This window comes from Artemia sp. Qi Xiang Cuo, chromosome 8 (genome assembly GCF_049724085.1).
Source record: "Artemia sp. Qi Xiang Cuo chromosome 8, ASM4972408v1, whole genome shotgun sequence".
Classification (NCBI taxonomy): Eukaryota; Metazoa; Arthropoda; class Branchiopoda; order Anostraca; family Artemiidae; genus Artemia; species Artemia sp. Qi Xiang Cuo.
In genome coordinates this window covers 62,749,928-62,772,478 of record NC_142801.1, presented here as the reverse complement: position 1 = coordinate 62,772,478, position 22,551 = coordinate 62,749,928, and the positions used below count along the sequence as shown (strand labels likewise).

Here is a 22,551-nt window from a genome sequence, read left to right as displayed (position 1 = left end):
CTTGATGTGTTTCGGGAAATGGTGGGCGTGGAAGGGGTGGTAGTCGCCCTTCAATCTTTTTCGATTATTTAAAAGGGCATTAGCCCTTTCAATTTCCAATCGAATGAGCCCTTTTTGAAGTTTCTACGACAACGCTTTCTATAAAAAACCTTATATGCCCCCAGGGCATAACTTACAAGCCTTGTCCTGAGGACGGGGGGGGGGGGGGGTTGTTATCCTCAAAGACCTAAGTTCCAGAATTTTCAACTACATGAACAAAATGGCTATCTCAAAATTTTGATTGGATGTGTTTGGGGAAAAGGGGGGCGTGAGAGGGGGGTTAGTTGCCCTCCAATCACTTTTGACATTTAAAAAGGGCACTAGCCCTTTGAATTTCCAATCGAATGAGCCTTTTTTGAAGCTTCTACGACAACGCTTTCTGTAAAAATCTTACATGCCTCCAGGGCATAACTTAAAACCCTTGCCCTGAGGGCTGTGGGGGAGTGTCCTCCTCAGAAACATAATTTCTGGAAATCAACTACGCTGAACGAAATGGCTATCTCAAAATTTTGATTGGATGTGTTTGGGGAAACGGTTGGCGTGGAAGGGGTGTTAGCTGCTTTCCAATCACTTTTGACTATTAAAAAGGGCACAACCCACTCGACAACTTCGATACAAGTTTCTTCAGTTTCTACGACAACTTCGATACAAAGGTCCCTGGTCTAAAGAAAGAAAAAAAAATAACTACATTGTGTTAACATCGTCTTTACTTAGGCAGCGCGATTGCGCTGCCTATGATGATGTGAAAAATCTATTATTACGTAGTAAATGCATATCACATCATAAGTTTGCTGATGTAAAAGAGACATTGCAGTTTACCTTTTAGACTCTATCTTTGTAGTTTGTACCATAACTTGTCTTAATGATCATGACTCCTGTCGAAAGAAGATTTGTTGATCAGTAAGCTCTGCATACAATGGAAGAAATCCTGATCGTGTCGCTATTTGGGAACGTCCACAGAAAGTGTTAGCAGATTTTTCTTACTTTTTGTCGTTTTTACTGATTTCTGATGTTCAAGACAACAAACTTGATGAATTCTACATTATGCTAACTAATGTAGCCAATGGATCAAACAGTGAGGAAGAAATGGAGCATTGCTGAGACTGTCGAACCATTTTGGTATTTTTGTCCCTACTATGGGTGCGACTGGTAAACTTCATCCATTGAAGATGCAGTAAAATGAAACCCATCTGAGGGCCAAGCGAAGATTGGAGAGGGAAAGAGAAAATCTATCAGAGCCGATAAAGGAAAGCAAAAGCTTGGCTTTGACACTTATCTTTAATTTGAATATTTTCCTAGCTTGGAGGAGGAATTACTGCACCTGGTCGGAAAAAAGCTATTCCAGATTATTCTCAGATTCTAGAGAACAGGAATAAGGCAGGATCCCGCCATTCAAACTGTATGATCTACTAGATATAAAAAAGCACAATTTTTTCTGCACCAAAGAGGAGCTACATAGAATGATTGGTTTCATCGTCTTGTCTGGATATATGTGTGCTTCAGAGGAAGATTTGTACGTGAGAAAAAGTGAAGATCTGGAGGTTCTTCTGGTGCTATGGGTCTACAGCAATAACGAATAGAGATGATAAAGAAGTTCGTGTATTTTGTCGACAACTTTTGCCAATCAGAGTTATACAAGGACTTCCAATCTATAGGCTATGATTAATTTTTTAAAAGGGTAGAGGATGTGTCGACCAAATTTTCACTCTTAGGTTAATAATTGAGAAGTGCCGGAGTTATCAAACACCTTTGGTCCTCAGTTTTATAGGTAATGAGCAAGCGTTTGATTCTGTCGATAGAAGAGCTTTAGCGACGATCTTATCCTTGTATGGTATACCAGACAAATACATTAAACTTTATTGTTGCTATGTAGAGAATAACACTGCTGCAGTTAAGATAGGAAATGAGGGTATCAGCTGCTTTTGTATTAAATCAGGAGTTACGTTGGGTTGTATTATATCCCCCTTTATAGGGATTATTTTGATGGATTTTGTCTTAAGGACCACAGGAAAGGCAATTGGAGAACACGGAATCAAATGGGGAAGAAAAACTTTCCTGGGCTTAGATTATGCTGATGATTTAAGCAATCTAGATGAAAGTTTGAGCAAAATGAATGAACTTTAGAGGTTTTGCGAGTTCAGGGTACTAGAATAGGTTTTAAAATCAATGTAAAGAAGACTAAGTCGCTATGGCTAGTAATAAGTGGAGATGAAAAGGTGACGTTTGGTAACGAAAAGATTTATCAGGTGGACAGCTTCACTTACCTTGGTAGTGTTATCAGTAAAGACGATGGGAGCAGTGAAGATGTTAAAAGTAGAATACTCAAGACTCGGTACGTTGCTCCTCTGTTGAAAACAGTTGGAAATGATAGATAGATAAACCTAAGAATTAAGATTAGAATTTTGGAAGCTGCGCCAATGACAGTGATTAAGTATTATTGTGAAACATTGGTGTCCCGAAAAATGGAATAGGAGTTGGTAGACGTTTTCCAGAGAAATTGCCTACGGATTGTTCTGGGTACCCAGCTGACTGAGCGTATTTCAAACAACAGGCTGTACGAAAAGTGTGGTTCAATCCTGTTTTCTAGGGTTATAATGAGAGAAAGGTTGAGATGGCTAGGGCACGTTCTGCGGGTGAAGGACGAAAGATTGCCGAAGATTGTTCTTTTAGGTCGTTTAGACCGTTTAGGTCTAAACGAAAAGTAGGTCCTTCGCCGTTCGGGTGGGAGGATGTCATAAAGAAAGATTTAAGGGAAATGGGAACTTCCTAGGAGGATTTAAAGAGGACGGCATTGAATATATTGAGATAGAGGAGGAGCGTGCGTAGCTGTTTTTGCCTCAGTGGGCTTGGTGCTGCGGGGAGTTGTTACAAGTAGTAGTAATCACCAGAAAGGCTCTTTGACGTGTAAAAGAGGGGGCAGACATGCAAGTCATTTAAGTATTAATTCAGAAAAAAAGAGCGTTATTAAGGTTATAACATCACTCAGCAAAAAGAAACAAAATAATAGAAGAAAATAATAAATAGATTAAATCAACTAATTATGCTCCAAATAATCCATTAAACTAAAAAAGAGAAAAACAAATGTCTAAAGAGTAAAAAAATATTTAATGAATTTTTTGGAATAAGGTAAAAGATTGGCACCTTCATGTTGATTCAAGCGTCGTATTCAGTTCAATATGACTCACCGTTACCGTATTGAAGTTTGATTTTATGGAGGAAGCTAAAGGTTTTTGAATATGGGCCCTTGCCTCCCTTCCCCTCCACTACACCGAATATGTAGGCATATGTAACCTATTTTGATTTGCTAGTCTTAAATTTGAGTTTGCTAATTGTAAATCTGAGGCTAATATTGAAATATGGACATCCAAAAAGCCCTCAAATACCCATTTCAGGGAATGTTGCCCCTTTTAACACTCCTTTTCACTGTGTCACATATAGATACCAATTTCCTCTTTCGGTATGCACAGCATAATCTGAGCTCTCTGATTACTCATCTGAGATCAATATTGAAATATGTACGTCCAACTAAAAAACGTCCAGCACATATATCAGAGGTCCTAGGCCTCCTACACACCTCCCTCAATGTTGTGCAGAGACATATGCTACCTCTTTTGATTCATGATCATTAGAGAGGCTAATAGGGAATATTCCCGAATGATTAAATATCAGTAATCATGAGTCCTTAATAAGTACTCCTTGAATAGCTTTCTTAAATAAATAAAAAAAAAACACACTAAGAATATATTTCACAAATAGTATTTGATTTACATCAAACTGGGTTATAAGGATTTCCAAGCATGGCGATTATAAATCTGAGGTTAATATTGCCAGAGAGAAGTCAAAAACCAAAAGATGTTAAGTAGCCTACATATTTCGCTACGAAATGCAAGAGAAAGAAATTCAAGCAATGATGGCTTTTGACAAGGAACAAAATTAAGCTGCGTTGTCGTAATGATGAGTATTGCCGTAAAACCGTGGAATGTTAGATACTCAAATTAGTTAAAAACAGAAAAATGAATAAATATCAGAGTGATAAAAGCTATCAAGAAAAGGTCAAATAAAATCCTACTAAAGAGCGATAGCTCCAAAAAAGAGGTCCCCTGTTTACTAGCTTTTAGCTAAGAAACGACTGAAGGCCCATTCACGCATGTGATTTTATTTACCTAATCCTATTCAAGTTTTTTTTTTTTTTTTTTTTTCAGAGGTAATAAACCCCCGGGGCCACTAAAGGGCATATAGGTATAATCAGATAAAAAATCCATTGAAACCTTGGAATCACATTGAAAATACACAAGACTGGTCACCAGAGACTTGTTTTGCCATATAAGACATTTATAGTCAGGTTTTCGTTGTTTCTCAGGTTGAATGGAAGCAATACGCGTTAGCTTACAATATCTCTTATTTTTATTGTCCCTTGTTTTTTAGTAGATGTTTGCGAGGCTCTAATTCGGTATTTTTCTTTGTTTTTTTCTGCGTTTGGCGTCATCTCTTGACATCATTAACTAGTAATCTAATAATTGGGCACCATAAGTAAAGGCGAACTTTTTCTTATATTATGGCTAGAAGAATTTTTCCAGAGTTGACCCTCTCCCTTCCGAATCACAACCCTTGGTACAAATGGTCAGTATGTTAAGTATTCGGGCCATAAATTCTTTTTTTTGAAACGTCAAATTCTTCCACTGGGAAATCCTCTTCCCAAAAATTTTGGCCGTGTGTAGATGTGATTTAAGACTTATGACATTAAGAATGTCCTGCCGTTGTTACTTTTCTACCCAAACAATGTCGACATTGCTTCGCACCCCTTAGTGATCACGAATTGCGTTATTTATGGAAGTTCCTTCCTGCTGCTTATCAATTGCAGTGTTTCCGATTTCGGAGACTTGTATCTGCTCGTTTTCCAATTGATTCTCGTCGTTTCCTTGCTAGAAGCGCGTGCGTCTCTTCCATTTGCGTCACTGACCGCCGCCTTTTTCGCATAGACAATTCCTGGAGAAAGCGCCGCACCCCAAAGAGGAGATTAGTGAAGAATCTGCTTAGAAATAGGTGAACAGGAGTGTGTTCTTTTTTCCTTCAACTGTTAGATTTCAGAACATGTCTTAGCTCTGGCTACCGCTTTGCTAGTTTTTGGGTGAACGGGCCGAGTGTATGAGCGTAGGATTATGTGAATTTAGTAAACCTGGTGAGAAATTGTTTTGTGTGAATATTCCCGAAGATTCCATATTCTTCCCTTTTCCGTTGAAGGAAGCTAAATTTTGTGGCTATCGACGGTGACAAACTCCAAACTAATCAAATCATTCTAAGCATAGATTTCCAATTCCTGCGCTAGACGCTTGCCGTTACTGTGATTATTTGTTTTCCAAGGTTTGTCTTACAATTTTTTTTATCCCCTGGTTTTGCCTGTTTGAAGACGTATCCCCCCCCCCCCCCGCTTTCCTAAAAAAATAAAATCAGTTAGGGAAAATGAAACGTATCGGCTCCATCTGAATTATATATAAATAATACAAATCTCTGGATTTCTGGCACATTTGCGATTTCCTGTGGCCTGTTTATAATTTTTTTTTAAAGAATTGTTGTCCAAAATCCTAACACAATATTGTACATTTTTTGGTAGTTTCCATGGCGACATTGTCATTCTAAGTATACATATTACTGCAATAATAAATTTTCTATTGTTAAAAACCTGGATATATCCTGGTACTTTCTTGGAATTCGATTTCAGTAAACACTAAAAACACAAAAACAAAATATGTACTTTAAAGAAAGAAATTCATTTCTTCAGTATGTGTAGATGATTTTAATCATCCGAGTTCCGAGATGTACACCATATGGAGGGAAGTCAGCGCCCCCTCGGGATTGAATCAAATTCGTCAGAGCTGCTCCAATCTGTTACCTCAGATGTGATATCTTATAAATCATTTTGCAACTTCAGCATCAGCTGACCGACTCAAAGACAAAGGGTCCATTGCCGAATTAGCTGGTGGCACCGCAGGGAACTTCTAAAGCGGCCAAATTAGTCAAATGACAATTTCTTTGAACTGATTTTTAGCTTTTCTGATGAGATATGCTAGAAAATTTTCAGGGACTGCCCTTTACTGAACTTTAGACGGAAAATTCTTCTTCGTGTAATCGAAAAAAAATCACACTTTTTGATGATGTAAGTATCATTAAAACTGAATATTTCTATCTCCGGTACAACGGGGAATTAAATCGCTTTTCTAAGAATTTCGGGAAACTATGTGTCGATTTTTACTCTTCTGTTTTTAATTTGGGTTTCTTTTCCGAGCTCTGCAAGCTATTTTGAGACTGCCCAATCAATTATAGATGTTTTGACCAAACAAACTAAAAAAGTATACAATGGACAATATATGGTAATCCTTGTAAGGAATCATATTCGAACAAGGGTATCTTGAGGATTTTTTTTTTTGGGGGGGGGGTACAATTTTTTTGAAATTTGTTTATTTGCATTTTTGTTACGTTTTTACGATTCAGATAAACATTTCGGGGGGGGGGGGTCAAAATCCGTAACCTCACCTCTAGATACGGCCTTTTATTCACCTCAGCAGGCTAGAAGTAAAAACAAGTGTAAATCCTTCAATACTTAAAAATTGAAAGCTAGTATCTAGTTGCTCTCCTATTTTTGTGTATATGCCTGCAGTTACTATTACTCGGGATCAATGCTTTTTCTATTCCCGAATTTCCCCGAAAGAAAATTGGGTTCTCCAAAATCTTCCCGAAAATTAACAGTTTTATTTCGGGTCAACGTTTGTGTATTTATGAACTTCAGTTTTCGGGTAGATTTAAGAAAAAAACAATTATTCGAAGAAATCTTAAATAGTTGGGTGATAATAGAAGCACTGCTTGCGATACTCAAGGACCATGGTAAGCTGTAGTAAATTGTAGTAAGTAGACTGAAAAGTAAACAGTAAGAGAGGGGAAACCAAATGCTTGCAGATTTGAAATGTCGGAACTATCATACTTAAGTTTTGGTAGAAATAGTAGAAGGATAGAACCATGTTGACCCCTCCCCCTCCATCTGCTATCTTCAGTTTGTTTGTTTGAAATATTTTAAACTTAATACTTTTAAATATTTTAGACAGTAATTATGACTCAACATATCTTCATTCTATAACTCTAAGTGCTCAACTGGTTAAGTTTAATTCGTATATTCGCTGCGCAATTCATAATTTTCTACCAAAGATGGTACGAAAATGTCTGTATATATTTGATTCTACCTTTGATTAAATAAAAAAACAAGTTTTTTTTTAACTGAAAGTAAGGAACGACGTTAAAACTGAAAACGAACAGTAAATTATTCCGTATATGAAAGGGGCTGTCCCCTCCTCAACACCTCGCTTTTTACGCTAAAGTTTTTTATTGTTTAAAAAATAGAGTTGTGAGAAAGTCAAACTTTAGCGTAGAGAGCGAGGCGTTGAGGAGGGGACAGCCCCTTTCATATACGGAATAATTTCTGTTCGTTTTCAGTTTTAACGTCGTTCCTTACTTTCAGTTAAAAAAAACTTGTTTTGTTTTATTTAATTTTTTAACGTTTTTGAATTAACGCAGGTTTTGATTTTGGCTCACCGTACATGAATAATTAAAACAAAAATATGTATATTAATTTTACTTTTTTTTGGTTAAATGGCTTTTTCGAAACTTGTTTAATTTTATTTACGAACGTTTTTATTAGTAATAAATATACGTAACTTACGAATTAACTTACGTAACGAACTTCTATATATATATAGATTTTTAATACGTGTAGTAGGGGGTTCGCCCCCTAGTCAATACCTTGCTCCTTAAGCTAAAGTTAGAATTTTGTTCCAATTCTTTAAAAATGACCCCTTAATCACAAAGGCCTTTAAATAGAATACATAGAACCTGTGAAAGCAATAAAAAATATTTGGCTTAAAGAACGAGAGATCGCCTAGGGGGCAAACCCAATCACATGCATAACAATATCTGTTCGATTTAGGTTTTGATGCTGCTTTTTAATTTTATTTGAAAAACTTTTTTTTTTTTTTGTTTTTTTTATTATTTAATTTCTTATCTTTTTCTTTAATAATGCAGGGTAATCCGGCGCCCCCTTCATAGTAATGTCCCTTCCCCCATGAAAACTTCCTTCATGGAAAGATCCTGCCATATAACCCCTGACCCCCCCCCCCCACCTACCAGAAAAAATCCCCCCTGAAAACGTCTGTATACTTCCCAATAACCAATACTATATGTTAACTATAAGTTTATAACTTTCAACCCTCCCCCCGGGGACTTCGGGGGATTAAGTTATCCTAAAAGACATAGTTATCATATTTTCGACCACGCTGAACAAAATGGCTATCTCAAAATTTTGATCGGGTGACTTTGGGAATAAAATGAGCGTGGGAGGGGACCTAGTTGCCCTCCATTTTTTTCGGTCACTTAAAATGGGCACTAGAATTCTTAATTTCCGTTCCAATGAGCCCTCACACGATATTCTAGGACCAATGGGTCGATACGATCACCCCTGGAAAAAAAAAACAAATAAACACGCATCCGTGATCTTTCTTCTGGCAAAAAATGCGAAGTTCCACATTTTTGTACATAGGTGCTTGAAACCTCTACAGTAGGGTTCTCTGATACGTTGAATATGATGGTGTGATTTTCATTATGGTTCTATAACTTTTAGGGGGTCTTTACCCCCTTTTTCTAAAATCAGCCAAATTTTCTGAGGCGCGTAACTGTTGATGGGCAACATTAAACCTGATAAATCTTAAATATTTGAAATCAACTTAATAAGATGATTCTTTTGATGCATCTATTGGTATCAAAATTCTTTTTTTTATTTTTTCGGTTACCATTGAGCCGGGTCGCTCCTTACTTAAAGTTCGTTACCACGAACTGTTTGATTATTTAAAATATAATTTCATCTGCTGGAAGTTTAGTATAGGCCGGATTCGTTTTGATTGATATTAAATATAAAAAAAGAAACTTTTCACCTGAAAGTAAGGAGCAACATTAAAACAAACAGAAATTGTTTCGTATATGAGAGGGTTGCCCCCTTCTCAGTCCCTTGTTCTTTACGCTAAAGTCTTCTAGCGCTTTATAAAAGATCCTTATGCTGCTTCAACAGTCCTTCTTAATGAATTGCTACAAAAAGTCAAACTTTAGCGTAAAGAGCGAGGGGTTGACGAGGGGGAAGTATTCTTATGCGGGAATAATATCTGTTTGCTCTAAGTTTTGACGTTGCTTCTTACCTTCAGTTGAAAAATCTTGTTTTTCTTTATTAAATTTTTCGCCTTTTTCAAATCATGCCCATGTTTAACCAAGATGCGAGGCAGGGTACTAACCCCAAAGACCAAAATTTTTGGCTGTTAAATTTTATACAGCATGAATTGGAAATTGATCGGTAGCGTTGTTCAGTTTTAAAAGAATTAAAATGTTGGATTGTAACTTAATTTTGGACAAAATCTGAATATCTAGTCAAAATTTTCGATGAACAGTAGTTTTGTTGAATAAGTCCTTAATAATATTGGTACTTTATCAGTAGCCGGGAAACAGGCGAGAAGAACCGCATATAGAATGTCAAAGATACCATTGAAAAACAGGTTTCTGCTGCATAGTGAGTTATTGCTCACACTGTGACAAATATTTAAACTTTAGTTGTTTGGGGTTAAAGGGGCAAAAAAGGTACCTATGTTAGGTTAGGTTATGTATTAAATATATTATATGCTTTACCCCCCCCCCCCCCCACCTCCTTATGTGTAAATATATAGCCCAAATTTGTTTCTAAACTATTATATTTTTATCATACTTTGTTTTATATCATTAGCATTAACCAAACTTCACTTCTCGCGTGTTGCCCGGCTACTAATAAAGTACCATAGTATTTTACTGCAGAATTTAGGGTAGACAGAGAGGGACATTATCGTTCAGATGAATGGAAATTGCGGGACTTTTGATCTTCTATGGGGCTGAAATCACCGGACCTCTACGATACGGTTCTCTGAAGTTTAAACACATCGTATACATATGTTTATCTTTGTAAATAGGAAAAGATAAATATCACCATTTAAACTTGCTGAAAACAAAACTCCTGATAGCACTCGCATCCGCCCCCGCCCCCTCCCCACCCCCACGAAATTTCTAATCTACAAAACGAAATTCCTCCCATACAAAAATATTTTTTTATTTTGTCGTTCCCAATTTAACGTATTTTCCTTTCATTATTTTTCTCATAATCTTTTGATTCCATTACTGAAACGTGCCACTTATTTGATCTCCCTTTACTAAAAAAAAATATCCTTTTCCTGAATCTTGTACGTCGAGACAGAGGACCACGAAGTAAAACATATCGTCTCCAGTTCCTCCGCACATGGGCGTGAGTAAGAACCATCCATCACCTTTACCATCCCTAAATATCTTCTTCTTTCTCCTAGTGTTATAAAATTATCGCTCCCTGACATATACCACTTATTTTTTCACTATTTAAATTCGCTTTAAAATACATATCGTATCCCCAAACTTCCTTCCTTTGCCGTTAGACTCAGGAGGTTGGGGCTGCGCCTTAACACTGATATTTCTAAATCTAATGATTTTCCAACACAATCTTTATTCATTTGGCTGCATTTCTTATCTCCAGTCCTATCTCAATCTCTTCATTCCCTACCTCTATCTCTTCATTCCAAACACATGGTAACTCACAACTGTTTAAGATCGATCTCATCCCGGAATTCCATGATCTTTTCCTTCTTTCCTGAATCGCAGAACCTTTCCAACTCGCCATTTGCACATGGTCACTCTACCCTCCGAACTTGTAAATTAACATCCTGAATAAATTTAAATCCTTACTTTCTTTTATTTCTTCTCCTTTGAACCAGAACTTATTCTTTTCTCATTCTTCGTTTCCAAAAAGTAACATACTTATTTGTCTATATTTAAATCTATTTTTTATTTCCAAATAACTATCCAAATTCTTTAACATCTTCTACAAATCCGTAGCCCCGACACTGTATCATCTGAAAATAATAAACAAAACGGCTTCAACAGCATCCTTGGAACATTTGTATTGTTAAAAGACTCGTCCATATCTTTATTGAAAAGAGAAAAGAACGCCATTATAGAGTTGCACCCCTGCTCAACTCCTACTTTGCTTTAAACTGGCCTTAGTCACAAAACTAGTAAATTGCCCTCTTTTTCTCATTATTATTCGAATATGTCACACATTGAAAAAAACAAATATTAAGTTGATTGTTATCTTTTTCTAATATAGTTCGACTTTTGGCAAGATTTTTTTTTTTGGGGGGGGGTGTCTTTCCTATTATTTTGATGGTATACGGTATTCCTCTGATTAAAAGTTGGCTAATATTTTTGACGCATAAATAGGAATCAGCCCTCTTAGAATTAGTTATAGCCTTTTTGAATTTTTTATCAAAACCTGTTTTTTAAATTTTCAGTTTCTATGGGCTAGGATTTGTTCTTTACTAGGTTGCCCCGGGGGCAACTATGATAAAATCATATGAGTCGCAAAGGTAATACAAATAGCCTACGTTATAGAAGTGTGTTTTAAGGCCATTGGTTTATTTTGGTGACATATTTTCGTAACCCAATCACAATATTTGTTAACTGTGTGTCAGAAAGGCAACCATGTAGCTTCCTCCTTTATTTTACCCGTTGTTGCTGAGTCCAATTTGAGCAACTAAAAAGAACGCAGAGCCAGATTTGATCTTTAGTCTGAAGTTTTAAGATTTCGATTCGCAACATTTTTAAAAAGCAAACTCTGTTTCTCTTTATTTGACCTGAGCCGGTATGGTCTTTTATCTCAATAATGAGAGATGGGACTTTTTTAAAAAAAAAAAAAAAAAAAAAAAAAAAAATCCATCACAAGCCCATATAGGCAGGATTCGTACTTCATAGTTAAACGTAAAAACAAATATAGAAAAAAAGAAGATAATATTGGTCAAGAAATAATACCGGTCGATTAATTGTTTGCCTTTTTTCTAAAATATATTAAACCTTTATTTTAAACTGAGCTATTTCATAATTTGTGGCCCCTGTCCCTGGCGCTGAACAAATTGAGTTTCATCCGAAAGCATATTTTTGTACCTTTCGAACGTTCTAATCGGAATCTCAGAACTTTGTCCGGTGCTATAATAGGCCTCTGGAGGCAGAAAGGATGCTGAAATGTTTGTTTGGACCTTGATCGGTTTTGTCACTTAAAAAAGGCACTTTTGTCACTTGAAAAATGGCAATTAGGTGATGGAATAATAAAATTTATAGAAACTGTCCCGTGCAGTGGTGAACTACATGAAGAAAGTGTTGTTGTTAAATGGATGACTTGGTTCAGTATATTTAAATTTATCTTAAGCGTGGCAACATCACTAAATTTGATTGCGGGAAAGATTTGCTGTTTAAATAAGCAAATTTTTATTTTAGACCATCATCATTATTGTTGTTTTATTTATTCTTTTGTTCTTTTTTTCTAAACATTGCTGTCTACTTTGCTTCCATAGGAGGTTGTGATGGGAGTTTAAACCGTAGGTCGTTTGAGACCTGCCAGGTTCGTTTGGCAAACAACAAACAGTACATAAAGTAAGCTCCTATCCCAATTTTTTGGGATTTAATGTAAAAAGGGTAATATGGTTATCAAGGCCATATCCAGGGGGGAGGGCTCGGGGGTTCGAACCCCTCCCCTTTTTGAAGTTGTCCGACTCGTAAAACGACTCAAAAATGAATATAAGCAAGTAAAAATGTGTTAGACCATCATTACTTTTTTTAAATGATGTTAGACCATCAAAAGATTTTAGCCCATCATAATTTTTTATGTGTTATTTTTTTCTGAACTTTTATCTTTGCTTTGCTTCCATAGGAGGTTGTGATGTGAGTTTAAATCGTAGGTCACTAAAGACCTGCCTGGTTTGTTTGACAAACAGTAAAGTGTACGTAAAGTAAGCTTCTATCCCGATTTCTAGGACTTTAAGGAAAGAAAGGCTAATATGACTAGGCCACGTTTTACGGGTGAGGGATGACAAATTACCAAAGATTGCTATTTTCAGCCCTTCATTTGGGCCAAACATAAAGCAGACCCTCCTTGAATGGGATAGGGAGGTATCATAAGGAGGGATTTAATGGAAATTAGATCTTATTGGGAAGGGGTAAAGAGTGAAGCTTTGAATAGATTGGAGTGAAGGAGGAGCGTTAGTAGCAGTATTGGCCTGTGTTTGCATCATGGTGCTGCAGTGATTTGTTTGTAGTAGTTGTAGTAAAGCGATTTGTAATTGGGCTCGTACCAAATAATCTAAAAATTATCGCACACACTGGCGGATAACTTGTAAAAAGCACAGTTGAAAGGTAATGTTTTTTTTACAGTGTATGGTAGTGATACGCATTTACACAGTAAAACGGTTTTAAAGTTCATTTACTTCTTTTAAAGCCCCCTTGTTTCCATAATATATTTTTGTCGTGGTTAACTAGAATCAAATACTCAATTTCTCAGTTCAAAAGTTTATATGATTGACCTACTATTATTTTACCTTAGGGCTAGGTGACTCAAATTTCGAAAAAAGTAACAACATAAAAAAAAAGGTAGCATGAGGGCCCCCCGGACGTGAAGAAAAATCACAACAAATAACCTTCGTCGCCAAGTGGATGAATTCAAACGTTTATTTGACCAGATCCGAAAATTGATAGGGATAATATTCTAACTACTACTACTGCTAACAACTCACTAAGCCGCCTGAGGCCAACACAGCTGCGCACGCTCCTCCTCCATCCCGATCTATTTAAAGCCTCTCTCTTTCAAACCCTCCCAAGAAGTTCCCATTTCCCTTAAATCTTTCCTAGCGACATCCTTAGTATAATAATATTCTAACAGTGTCGTCGACTCGTCGTATCCTGTTTTGACCAAATTTGTTTGAAAGATATCTCTGTTCTTCCTTCCTGTATTCCGTGTGCCTATTTACCTTTTTTATCAGTAATATACTGCATTTGCTATGAATATCTAATTTTACCATTTCAAGGTTTTGTCACTTTTATTATTTGATTTTGTTATTCCTCTTTTTTCCAGTTTTCCACTATTAAAGAAGCATGAATGAGTTAGAAAGTTTGAGACAAGAGGCAGAGACTCTTAAGAATCAGATCCGAGTAAGTTTTCTTTTTATCATATACATATAAATGCTGTTCTTATTATTTTTGTTGTTATATGTTTTTAATTTTCCCATTCTATTCTTTTTTTGTTTTTTATTATCCTTATTATTATCATTTGTCAATCAACGCGAATTTTGGATAATCAGTATTTTAAAAAGGTCTCCGAAACGAACGTCTTAACGCATCGTTTTAAGCTAAGCTATTTTACCTGAAGTAATCCAAAGTGATGGACCTGGTAAAAAGTACGGTTGAATTTAGTGTATGACTTTTTTGGACCAAGAAGTTTAAACTTAAATTTGGAAATGAATGTTGTGGTATCTAGGCAGGTCTAGATTTTTCAAAAAGAAAATATAGGCTATTTTTCTTGAATTAAAATATTCTCTGTTGGACTTGTCCTTTTAACATTTAATCCTAGTCAGCAAATAGTTGAAGCCTAATCAGTTTTGGAAACGTTCTTTTATACACGATTAAGCATTGTTGTGTCTTATCACCATTTATATTATTTTGGTGGACTTGTCCTAAGGAAAATGGCAAAGGCTATGGGAGAGCAGGGAATCAAATGGGAAGGCAAAGCTTTCCTAGACTTAGATTACTCAAATGTTTTGAGTATCCTATATAAAAAGGTTAGCAAATTGAATGAATAATTGGAGGTTTTGCGAGCCCGTGGTGCAGAGACAAAAGGCTGAGACTCTTAATAATCAGATTCGAGTAAGTTTTTTATTTTATATATATATATATATATATATATATATATATATATATATATATATATATATATATATATATATATATATATATATATATATATATATATATATATGTATATATATATATATATATATAATGCTGTTATTATTATTTTTTTATATATTTTAAATTTTCCCATTCTATAATTTTCTGGTTTTTTATTATCCTTACCGTTTGTATTATTTTTGGCACAATTTAGACGTCCTAGTACAAAGTGGTACATTTGGAAATTGTGGGTACAATACGGATTTTCCTGTACATTTTGGTTTTACTTGCTCCGTTCTGACTAGAATATGTTTTCAAGTCTTAGTTTATCGAACATTTTCTTCTTGTTGTGGCAAATTTTGAACCTGCTATTCAGGTGGTACAAAGTATCCTCTTGCGATACCATTTTAGTCGGAAAGTTGATACAGTTTACTTTCAAGCATTGGCAACGCTGGTCTAGTGGCTCTTTACCTGTTCACGCATTGTAAGGTTTTTTTGTATTATCTGGCGCCTATTTAGGTATGGTACCTTAAATTCACGTTTTGTTAAGCTAGTACCCATAGTTTGAAATTGTTTCAAAGTGGGGTTGGACTTTCCTATCAAGTTTTAAGGTCTTTCGACTTCTTGACTGCCATTCAGAGCAACAAGGTTCTATTTCAAGAAACCGTAGCTAATCTAATTAAATTTGGCGCTTTAGTTGCCATTTTAAAAGCCAAAGAAGGTGGTTACGTCAGGCTGAGACGAGTTTGACTTTTTTTTCTTCCTATGTTTCTGACAAGCTGTGTATACTCGACTTACCATATACCGACTTACCATATTTCCGACTTACCAATTGTAGTCTTTTATTCTTTTGTTCTTACGTATGCTTCAATTTTTGCGACGGCAGAGAAAAATAAAATAAATGCATATATATACATAAGTGGATTAGGCAGGTAGTAATTATCTCCCCTAAGGTTAGTCCGAAACAGGAGCGCCAATTGGGTGAGGCTGTGGAGGTATCCCCCCAAAGATTTTTGAAACATCTTTCTGGTGTTTCCATTAAAAAATAAATTGAACAAAACCAAAAATGGCTCCCGCCCCTAGATTTAAAAAAATACCCTTACAAAGCGGTAAGCGCGGGAAAAGTGAAGTTTTGTTAACGCTAATGAAATAAAACAAAATAGGATGAAAATATAATAGTTCAGAAACAAATTTGAGCTATATATTTGCACATGAGGGGGTGGGGGGTAAAGCATAGCATTTATTAAATACGTAACCTAACCTAATCAACCCAACTTAGGTACCTTTTAGTCCCCCTAAACCCCAAAAAACTAAAGTTTAAATATAGTTGCCAGAGTGAGAAATCCTCTGTAATGCCTATGTTTATACAGCGTCTCGTATTTGTACCAGGTTTTATCCTATCTGATTTTCAATACAATTGTCACGCGCTTACCGCTTTGTAAAATAATACCTACCCTTTTTATTTGTATTTTCATTAAAAAATGCCCAAAAAAATTATTTTGCCCCTCCCTACATTTTAGTGAATTGGTCCCTACATGTTCGTTCGGACCCCATGGTGCGAAGGGTGTTGATAACTTGTTAAATGCAAACTTACTAAGCTAAATGCAAGTTTGTAGTTTTAACTTCACTCTCCCCCTTTTTTCCGCTAAAAAATTCCCTGTTGCCCTCTTTTTCCCAAGTGTTGGCAGCGTGCACATATATATGCCATTTTTGATAATTTATTTGGCTATCCAGCCCTATGCATCGGTATAGAGTATTGCACACCACTAGTCTCTTATTTTGTCCCTCCATGGTTTGTTTATTTCTTTTGGAACTAACAGGAAGTATCTTCGTCTGCCAATTCTAGCAATTAAAGCTTTATCATTGCGCCTTGCATTCCTCTCAAAGTCCTTTCTTCATTGAAATATTTACGTAATCTGTGAAAAATTCACTTCCCTGTTATCAAAAAAGTATATCCCTCGTTTATCCAGCAATGTGTAACAGTGCCATGACATGGAAGAGATTTCTATTGTAGAGATTTCAAGCTTTCATCGAAAAAGCCAAAACAAATGTGGAGCATTAAAAATTTCAAACAGACAGGAATTATTCCGTACACGGGGGAGGGGGGGTGCTGCCCCTTCCTCAACCCTAGCTCTTTACGCTAAAAATAGATTTTGTTTTGTCATTTATTTCAGAAAGTCTACTCAAACACGGGGACCGTTGAATCTGAATGAGAAGTATTTTTAAAGAACTTAAAGACTTTAGCATAAAGAGCCAGGGTTGAGGAATGGCCCCTCCCTCATGTACAGAATAATTATTGCTCCTTTTAAGTTTCCATACTGCTCCTTCCTTCCAGGTGAAAAAAACTTTTTTTTTTTTTTTTTGCATAATTGATAAAACGGTTCCATTGCAACTGAACCACCGTGTAACTGAACCCTCGTGCAACTGAATCCCATTTAATTGAGCCCTAGCGCAACTCAACCCCGTTTAACTAAACCCCCGTGTAACTGAACCCCCGTGCAACTGGGCCATCGGGAAACTGAACCACCATGCAACTGAACCACCGTGCACCTGGACCACCGTGTAAATGAACCCCCATGCAACTGAACCACCGTGCAACTGAACCCTCGTGCAACTCAAACACCGACTTACATTGGGTAAAACACAAGTTAGGATCTTTACATGTCCAACTTTTTTCGAATTGTTTGTTTTTTAAAGTCATAATATGAATGACTGTCAAGATGATTAATAAAAAAAGCTCTGTTTTGTTGTCACAAAAACAAAGAAAATCGATGTCAAAAACTCTTAAAGCCAGATTTGTTTCCCCTTTTTTATGTCTGTTAACGGGGTTTCGCTTCGCCCTGTCACTGTCTATGGGTCTAGAAATTTACCCGCCCCCTATCTCTCCGAAGGAAATCCCTCTCCTGGAAAATACCCCCTTGCAAAAAGTATGGTTTTCTAAATTGGAATATTTTATTTGGGTTCTGTTATTTTTTAGTTTAGCTGAGAAGTGCTAAGGAAAGTGGAAAAGAGGAATGTAAGTCTTGCCCGCCCCCTCCGTGCAAAAATTTTCTTCTCATGGAAAATCCTTCAGATGCGCTCTCCCCCCCTTCAGAAACTCACCCGCGAAAAATATCCGTATGTTTCCCAATAACAGACACTATCTGTAAGCAATGGACAAATTACAAAACTTAAAATATACTTGAACTTCTGCAATGGGGTTCTCTGATTGTTTTGTAGCTAGGGAGAGATGGCGACACATCAAAGGGTGCATTTTAATGCCAAAACATCTCAAATATCATTGAGCCTTTGGATAAATACAGAATTAACTCCAGGGGAGAGATGAGAGGAGGATGAAGGTAGAAATTAGTAATCCACAGGTAGTTCTAGTCTTTTTTTTGTAAGTCGAAAGTGATTGGATACCAACCAACAGCAAGGTGTATTTTTCGGAGGGAGATTTTTCACGGGGAGGTATTCTCCAGGGAGTGGGGGTTATTTTCCGTGAGATGGTCTTTCCAGGAGGTATTTTCCACAGGAGGTGTTTTCCCAGGGAGGGGGGGCTGGTTGTCCTCCAATCACTTTTTACTTTTAATAACGGCACTAAAACTTTCAATTTCCAATCGAACAATAAAACGTGATTAACAAAAACCCCCACAGTCCTCGGGGCAAGGGCTGTAGGTTATTGAAAGTTACCCGTTGTTAAAATTTATGGATTTTATCGCAGGTATGGTCGTAAAAACTTTGGAGAAAACTCATTCGATTGGAAATGGAAATTTCAAGTTTAATCTTAAAAAATCAAAGGTAGTCAGAGGACAATCAGCCTCTCCCTCTTAACTGCCCCCCCCCCCCCCCCAAATGCATCCGATAATATTTTTTTTCAAAATAGTCTAAAGGTTAAATAACCGTGCCTCTGGGGTTAACAACCCCGCCAGCAGCTCCTGAAGCAAGGGCTGTAATTTTTTAAAAATAGTCTAAAGGTTAAATAACCGTGCCTCTGGGGTTAACAGCCCCACCAGCAGCTCCTGAAGCAAGGGCTGTAATTTTCTAAAGGTCTGATTCATCTGAAAAAAAAAGATAAATAAAATCAGCTTTAATGGTTTGTGACATCGGATCTTCTTTTTTTTGCAAAAATAAAACAAAGCTTCATTTTGAATTATCTTGACAGACATTCATGTAGAAATTCTAACTTATTTTTTACCCAATTATTTTACCTCATATTCTTAGAATACTGAAAAACTGAGTTCAGTGGTTCAATTGCACGATGGTTAGGTTGCACGGGGGTTCAGTTAAATGGGGTTTGGTTGCACGAGGGTTTAGTCGTTCAGGGGTTTGTTTATACAGGGGTTCAGTTGTACGGTGGCTCAGTTACACTGGTTCAGTTTTCCTGTGGTTTAGTAACACGGTGGTTCAGTTACACTCACATCGATAAAACAATTGATATCAAATATGATTGGTCTGGATCGGAAGTAACGCATTGGCTTTGCCTTCATAAAGAGCCACTTGCCTTCTATGTATAATTATCTTCCTTTTTTTTTACAGTGAACTCTGTATGTAAGGCCTGACTGTACAAACTTGGGAAATGGTTTATACAGCTGGAAACTGAAAGTTCTTCTGAAGGAACTGAAAGAACCATTATGAAAAACATTATCTCGAAACTTGACCTGATACCATTGGGCACCCAACCCGTAGTGCATCCTAGCATCCAGAGGTACAAGAAAGACGGTGGCTCCCCTCCAATTGCTTTTTGGTCCTTAAAAAGAGCGCTAGAACTTTCAGTTTGCGGTTGTATAAACCCTTGGGAGTGTTTCTCTTTTTCGAAAATCAGGAAAATTTTCCAGGCTCGCAGCTTTTGATATGTAACTTAAACTTAATTTGTTTTTTACATATTTGGAATCAGCATAAAAAGCCAATTCTTTTGATGTATCTTTCTTTTTTTTATGAAAATTCTGTTTTTTCAAGTTTTGGTTACTATTGGGCCATCTAGTCGCTTCTTACTGACAGTTCGTTACCACAAACTGTTTGATAGAGAGGCTTCTAAAATGGCAAATGCTTAAGCAGGCTTTACTAATATGGCTTAAAAAGGTGAGAAGACTAACTAAACTACTTAAAGCTTTAATCAGAAAAGTTTCATCATTGGATTTTAATCCTTAGTTCGTTTTTATTGCACCCCCATCATTTTTGGAAGGATTCAAGTTCAACTCATTCTATGGCGACATCTGTAAATATTTCTTCTTCTTCTTGATTGAATTAGTAGAGAGACGCTTTCGCATAATATCATTACCGGAATCAAATTTCGAGCCCTACTGTGGGCTGCTTCAGCTGAGTTTGAACTGTGGGTCCCATAGATGTGCAATTAAGACTAGCTATTCAGGTCTTTCTGTACAGCTAAGGATTGTTTACGAATTTCTCTAATTGGATTGCTTTAGCTAATTAAAAAAACTTTTCCTATTAATTGGAGCTTCACTGTTGGGTCATTCTAGGTTTATGAATAAGTGTAGCATTAGCAGATTCCCAATTTTTTAGTTAGCAAGATAAGAAAAAACTCGAAAAGAAGAAACCTCGGTATTAACTTAATCTCATTGTGAAATAGGCCTTCAGTAGCATCGTTTGGGGGTCGGGGTTGTAGTATTATCGTTGATGTCAGGCATGTGTGCAGGATTTTATTGTTTATTTTGGGGGGAAGGGAAGGCAAAAATCCGAAAAATTAAAGAAAAAAAACACAACAGGTGAAATAAAAAAAAAAATCAATTGCAAATGCCAAAAACCTTAAGGGTTTTTGGCAATCGCAATTGCAATAATACATTTTTTTTCTAGTTCCATTGGACGTCATGTTTAGGGGGTTTTAGGCTCTTTAGAAATTCTTTGGTTCGCTCTTTACTAGGTTGCACCAATTGCTGCAACCGTGATAGAGTATCTGCACATCTAAAGTTTTGCAATATTCTATAATTCTGTGATAAAAATTTATTTTGTGCAGTTCCTGCTAGTTTTTAATGAAAATAATTTTTGTCTTAACTTAGGGGGCGTATTTCCCCAACCGAGTAATCTGCGACTTTATTGTGGTACTGGAGGGGAACTATATTGCCATTCAAGAGGGGAACTAGAAATTGAAAAATCAGTTGACATGACACCCATCTGGACTATTTTCGGACACCGATTAAACAAGATCGTCGATGGAGACAAGAAAAAAAAAACTTAAGATAAACAGAAAAATACACATCTTATAATAAAAACCATGCGTAAAAAATTTTTGTGATTCTTTTTTTCTTTCTAAATACTCCACTAATAATTTTTTGATTTATGCGGGTTCTGAATAAATATTATTTTTATATTCAGTTGAAATATGTACATCTATTGATTATATATTGCTTTCAGTAAAGCAAAAGTCAAAAATTTATTATGAAAAGCAGGTGGCTTATGGGGGAGAGAAGCCCCTTGATATTGGAGTAAATTCCTGTACATTTACAGTTTTATGACTCCTGCATACGAAGTTACTACACGGTCTAAGTTTTAATGTTGATTTTTACTTTCATGAGAAATTACTGTTTTTCGTTCTTTCTGCCTTTTTTCTATGGAAATCATTTGTGTCTTGGTTTATAGCTATAAACTGTAAGAGTTTTTCGTATTATTAGTCCAAATGTATAAGGAATTAAAATAGTAGTTTTTTTCTTAGTCAGAACTTGAAACCTAATCACTTAAGTTGTTTTGGTATGGTCATCGATTTTTTACTCGTCATTTCTCATTCGTTGCCTTCAGTCATCAGTTTGGCAGTGTTATTCTAAAGAAGATTTATTCAGACACTGTTGCCGAGGTCATTCTTTTTTACTTTTAGGTTTTGCCAGTGTTCTCGTTCAGAGAGCATATTGGATCCTTCGGTATTATTTTATCGATGATTTTCGTTTCCCTTAGAAACGTAAGTCTGGTCTTTCTATGAGTTCTCTCTCTCACTCACCCCGTGACATTTGACGGTTATCCGAGTTTTTGGGAGCGGATGGAAATAGTTACTATATGATGTCGGGAAGCCATGAATAACATTTGTTTGGATACGAAAAGACATTGAATTTCCCTTTGATGGCCAGGACTTAAGGAAAACGGATGCTGTAACTAGTGTCAAAACTATCTTGATGGAAAATAAATGACTATGCTCTGAGTGATTGGATGTTTACGAAGTCTTAAAACAAGGTTGCGAAATCAATTTAAAACATTGTTATATCCAGAATAAAAGGGTGTATCTTACTAAATTTTACAGGAGAAAAAAAATTTACGCGTTTGAATGGAACGATTTTTTTCTATTTTAGGATTTTGTTCGAAGAATCTTTAAAATTGTAGTTCGTTGCTAAATAATTTATATTTATTTTGGAATGTAGAAAAATATATGCTATTTTGAAGATGGTTCTGCTTTTTTTTAACTGAAAATAAGGAGCAACATTAAAACTCAAAACGAACAGAAATTATTCCGTATATGAAGGGTTGCCCCCTCCCTAATACCTTGCTCTTTACGATGAATCTATTAGCCCTTTTAAAAAAGCTTCCTATTCTAATTAAACGACCCCTGTGTTACACTAGCCGTTCTTAAAAAGTTGGGACAAGTAGTCTAACTTTAGCGTAAAGAGCAAGGTATTGATGCGGGGGGGGGACCCTTCATATACGGAATAATTTATGTTCGTTTTGAGTTTTAATGTTGCT

At 36.2% G+C, this 22,551-nt stretch overlaps 1 protein-coding gene across 2 annotated transcripts in view; it reads left to right on the top strand.

The window, feature by feature from the left end:
• Gbeta13F (guanine nucleotide-binding protein subunit beta-1) overlaps positions 1-22,551 on the top strand; it is a 124,071-nt gene that overhangs the window by 25,199 nt on the left and 76,321 nt on the right. Inside the window, exons 1-2 of one of the 2 annotated variants that reach the window (XM_089093662.1) lie at positions 5,078-5,400; positions 14,078-14,154. In XM_089093662.1, coding sequence (XP_088949788.1) covers positions 14,098-14,154 — 57 coding nt within the window. In that variant the 5' untranslated portion in view covers positions 5,078-5,400; positions 14,078-14,097. Of the gene's footprint in view, positions 1-5,077; positions 5,401-14,077; positions 14,155-22,551 lie in introns of those variants that run through there. The other variant, XM_089093661.1, reaches the window with a different exon arrangement.